The sequence below is a fragment of the Berghia stephanieae genome, chromosome 2 (assembly GCF_034508935.2).
Source record: "Berghia stephanieae isolate SIO BIC M18660-M18661 chromosome 2, UCSD_Bste_1.3, whole genome shotgun sequence".
NCBI classification, from domain to species: Eukaryota; Metazoa; Mollusca; class Gastropoda; order Nudibranchia; family Aeolidiidae; genus Berghia; species Berghia stephanieae.
Genome location: NC_088361.1, coordinates 3502153 through 3507152, shown reverse-complemented (window position 1 = coordinate 3507152; position 5000 = coordinate 3502153). Strand labels below are relative to the sequence as shown.

Below are 5000 nucleotides of genomic sequence, written 5' to 3'. Positions count from 1 at the left end.
CCCAAGAACTGGTTCGAATTCTCAATGAGTTATTTGGACGCTTCGACCAACTAGCCAAGGTGAGTCGATTTGTTTCATATTGTTTTTGTTTATAGTTTTTTTTTTTTTTGGTTACTGTTTTGGTTTATTTTGTTGTTGTTGTTTCTTTTCTGTTTTGTTTTATTTGTTTTATTGGGGAATTTATTTAGTTACTTTTATCTTGTTGTGCGGCTATGTGGTCTTATGTTATGACACTCGCTTTCGAATCGGAAGGTCCTGGGTTCGAGCCTCGCGCTCGGCGCATAGTTGGGTCCTTGGAAAAGGCTCTTTACTCACATTCTCTCACCGTACTCAGGTGTAAAATGAGTACCTGGCCGTTAACAGCATTGTTTTTGTCCGAAAAATTGTAAAATCCCCTAACAGACGGCATGTCCCGTCCTATATGTTAAATGTTGCTGTTGAACAGGGACCCTTGTAAAGCGCTTTGAGAACATTTAGTGGATAATGCTCTATATAAAGCTCAATTTAAAAAAAAATTTTTTACTACCCTTTGGATTGGATGCTGCTTCATTTGAAAGTGTTCTCTCCGGACAGTAATTGAGCTCCATCAAGACTATCACTTCTGATGGATAAAACGATCCGAAATAATAAAGGATTTGGGATAATTCAAACTAGGTCCATATGAGATTAAGCCCGAGTTCTTTATCGATAGAATGAAGTTAACGTCACTCATGTCTTTGTTATTGTTTTTTTTTTGCCATCCGCGTTTATGAGTAGTTCTCACTAAACTGTATTATCCAGACTATAAACGTTCATGGTTGCACACAGAGTGTTGTGTGTTGGTCCGTTATACTTCCGGATGGCAATGTTTTGAGCTTCCTCGCCAGTCGCATAGATACTATCTATTGGTAAAATACAGGAGACTCACTTCATTGATTCATGGATATTTCATTTCCAGAATAACGTTACTTTTCCTGAAACTGAGAGAGTGAATGATACTTCAGCTCCATTTCAGTTTTGAATTGCGTTTTTACAAGTTATAAAAAGCGAGGAAATAGACAAAACATACACACACGCGCGCGCGCACACACACACATACACACACACTCACATACACACACACACACACAGCTCAAAGTTCAGCTTTCCTTAATAACGATTTTGGTCTGGATATCTGATCCACCTTGTCAATTTAGTGTTATTCGGGGATTAACTGGATGAAGGAAATTTAGCTTAAAATAAAAATAATCAGCATTTAGATAGTTTAATTGTTTTAAATTTTAAGAAATAAAACTCACCCTCCTCAACCACCGCATTCACTTTTACCCAGACTCCATACGTTAAAGCATAAAATGGCATTCTAAGAATGAATCTCCCGCCGACATAACACCGTTTTAAGACGATTGGTCACGTATAAGGTCGTTTGGCCTTATTGATCCTGCTGTAATTTTAGTTGTTGTAATCAACCTGGAGCGAATGGCCTGGCCGGGCCACCCTTGACTTTGATGAATCACTTCCTTAAGTTGTCCGAGACGGAAGGCTCTGGTAAAGCGTTCAACGAACCAGCAGGCTGAGTAGGAATTAGCTTGTCTTTGAAATGACGGAATATGAAACTGACGGTTCAGCGGAATCTTATTTAATATTTTTAAAAACTTTTAAAGCAAAACTAAAGCATTTAAATAGCACAATATCCACTAAACGTGTTCAAAGTATTACCAGTATTCTATGATAGTATTTTTCGATTTTACATTGCCGTATTGATACATTTTTCCTGACATTCAAAGTTGTGTAAAGCTGTCTGTGAATGATATAATGCAAGCTATGTGAGATTCTGTAATTATAAACGATTGTATAAGGCATTTAAAGGATAAAATAAGATAAGATAAGATAAGTGTTTTGCAAGAATAACCAGGACCTTCCGATCCAAACACGAGTGTCATAAAAGAAAATCACTTAGCCGCAGATATAGATCTAATTTCCAATCCAAAATTGGAATGAAGCGTATTTTAAAATATAAGAAAGATAATATTTTGCTTTTGGGGAAAAGAATGACGTTGTCTCCATTTCTTATAGAAATTAAAAATCACTCAAAGACAAAATAAAAATTACTGAGTGTTGGACGGGTTATGGTAAAGGTAATGGTAGTACTGAGTGTTGGATGGGTTATGGTAAAGGTAATGGTAGTACTGAGTGTTGGATGGATTATGGTAAAGGTAATGGTTGCACTGAGTGTTGGATGGGTTATGGTAAAGGTAATGGTAGTACTGAGTGTTGGACGGGTTATGGTAAAGGTAATGGTAGTAATGAGTGTTGGATCGGTTATGGTAAAAGTAATGGTAGTCCATTTATAGAAAGATATGAAAAGGCGTGTGTATGAAACAGTGCCAGACAAAGCAGAAAGAAAAATACAAGTAGAAAAAAATATTTCCAAAAAAAAATCAACCTGTTTCGACTGGAGAGTTTTCTTGTATTTTTCTTTCTGCTTTAATCTCACTTTTACAGAACTTTATCTTACGCCAGTGCCTGCCCCCTACTTACCCACCTTGATATTGTACATTTACAAAGCACCTTCGCCTAAGTCTCAATGCGCTTTTAAAGTAAATTGTAAGACATTAAAAATATGCAAAAATCATGAACTGGAGTTTTTTGGGGGTTTTTTTTCTATTTATTTTATTTTCTGGCAAAACGAGGTATGAGATAATTGTTCTAGATATTCAGCAAATCGGTGAGAACAATCTTTATGCATGAGGGAAAGACAAATCATTCAAACAAGAAAGTGAAGGGTAGCGGAAATTGAACATTTGTGTTCAATCACCGTTAATAAATTAGAAATTTCCATAGAGACATTATCTTTTCTTAACCCTTTAAGTCGGAATTATATCATAACCGAAAAGTGATTTCACTGAATTGTGTTTAAGGCATTCACTAAATGAAATGAGTGACTATATCTAGATACATTTGATTTCGAATTTAATCACAATTCTTTCCTTTAGTTTACTTTGCCAAAATAATGATTGAACTCCGTTTGTTCACCACTTTATGGTGTCGTGTTTATATATATATATATATATATATATTTTATATATATATATATATATATATATATATTTATATATTTATATATAATGAATACCTGGCAAGTTGTGGACAAATACCTGGTAAACGCGCCCGGGGGAGACAAAGAAAAACACTCATAGACCAACTGAAGGGCTTCACCAACCTAACAATCCAAGAGCTGTTTGAAAAAGCAAGAGACAGGGAGGAATGGAGAGAGATAATTCATGCAGTATCCGAAGCCTGGACCAGGCATGGAACCTAGAAGAAGAAGATATATAATAAATATATATGTGTGTGTATAATATATATGTGTGCGTGCGTGTGTGTGCGCGGGTGTATATAATATATATTTATAATATATATATATATATATATATATATATATATATATATATAATATGTACGTTTGTATGTTTGTATGTATGGAAGTACGTATATTAATCATATATATATATATATATATATATATATATATATATATATATATATATGTATATACAAGTACATGTGAGTAGCCAGTCTTAATAATATATATATATATATATATATATATATATATATATATATTGTGTTTGATAGACATTGAAAATATGCTAGATTTTTATAAATATTATCAATACTCAAGATCTATTAAATTCATAGCTGAATAAAGATAGACGGAGAAAATGCTATGAAGAACCAATGAAGTGGCCATAGTATGTAAGGCGTTAAGAGGAAATCTGTGTCAGACACGGGGGGCGATCCAATCAATCAACGGTGATCATAACTCAATCATAGCAACAAGAAATGGACGGATTGTCTTCACACTGTACTCTCGTATTTTGACAAAATACATTTTTTTCTCAACGTGGCTCATCAGCGATACGGTCTTTGCGTCATACCCGAAAGGTACCGAGTTCTATCACCCGCTTCTGCGCTGTGTGGCCTTGAGCAAGTCACCTCGCCCTTGCTCAATTTGCGGTGCTACATTGCGGCTGACGCCTGGGTTATTTCAGTCTTCCCTTGAAATAGACCCTAAATAGAAATTTCCCCTATGGGATCAAAAAGGGAATTTTTTATTTATTTATAAAGTAGTCCTGCAGAGCTTTAAGGCCCATGGAGTTGAAGGTTTTCTCGGTTTCTTAAGTGTTAACCGGACAATAGAAATGTCTTGCTTTCCTTTGGATAGGACACTATTCTATCGCAAAGCTCTTTCCGTCATCACTAACACGACCAGCAACCCAATTACTTCGAGACGGGCATCAAGATCAGAAAAATATCGCATTCGCATGAGATCAACCCAGGTCTCTTTTGCATACGAAGCGAATGTTCTACCAAAAGAGCTATTGGGACGCCCGCCAGAAAATCAATCGATTAAGGTTACCTCAAACGTGTAAAAATTGTCAAAAATTGTCAATTTCAAGCCCAAGACGTCTTGCAGTAATACGTATTTTCCGATTTTTCCAATCATTATAAATGTTTCCATCCCAGCTGTCTTGTTACTCGTTATCGACCCCTGAGTCTTGTCGACCATAGAGGACACATAACTGTTTATTTTCGTAACCAACTCCCTCAAGTCAAGTGAGGATTTTTTTCCTGTCGTATCGTCCAGTTCTATTTCCGTCTTGTCCATTCTTTCATGTTATCTCCTCACTTCCTTTCTTCATAGATAGTTCAAAATGAAATTGTGGCCACTGTTCTCTAAAACATTGTTGAAAATATGTTCTGTTTTTTTTATCCTACTATGAAATAATATGATACCTGCTATATTGGAGACGTCATACACCTTGATAGTGATATTTTTGATGATACATTTACATATCTTTCTAATGGAAAAGCGAAGGGTAAATAAACGAAGAGGAGAGGGAGAAACAAACAACGGCGAAGACTGAATGTCAGTCTAAGAGTATCATATAGTGACATTTGACTACTGACCTTTTGGTGGCGAGATAATGTCAGTAGATCCCTCTCTTCACAACAAGAAT

The 5000-nt window shown here is 35.6% G+C and overlaps 1 protein-coding gene across 4 annotated transcripts in view; it reads left to right on the top strand.

The window, feature by feature from the left end:
* The window catches only part of LOC144964179 (adenylate cyclase type 1-like), a 258709-nt gene that overhangs the window by 183779 nt on the left and 69930 nt on the right, over positions 1–5000 (top strand). For all 4 annotated transcript variants that reach the window (XM_078898146.1, XM_078898145.1, XM_078898144.1 and 1 more), the window contains exon 5: positions 1–59. This exon is cut by the window's left edge and continues 53 nt beyond it. In XM_078898146.1, the coding sequence (XP_078754272.1) occupies positions 1–59 (59 nt within the window). The remainder of the gene's footprint in view (positions 60–5000) is intronic.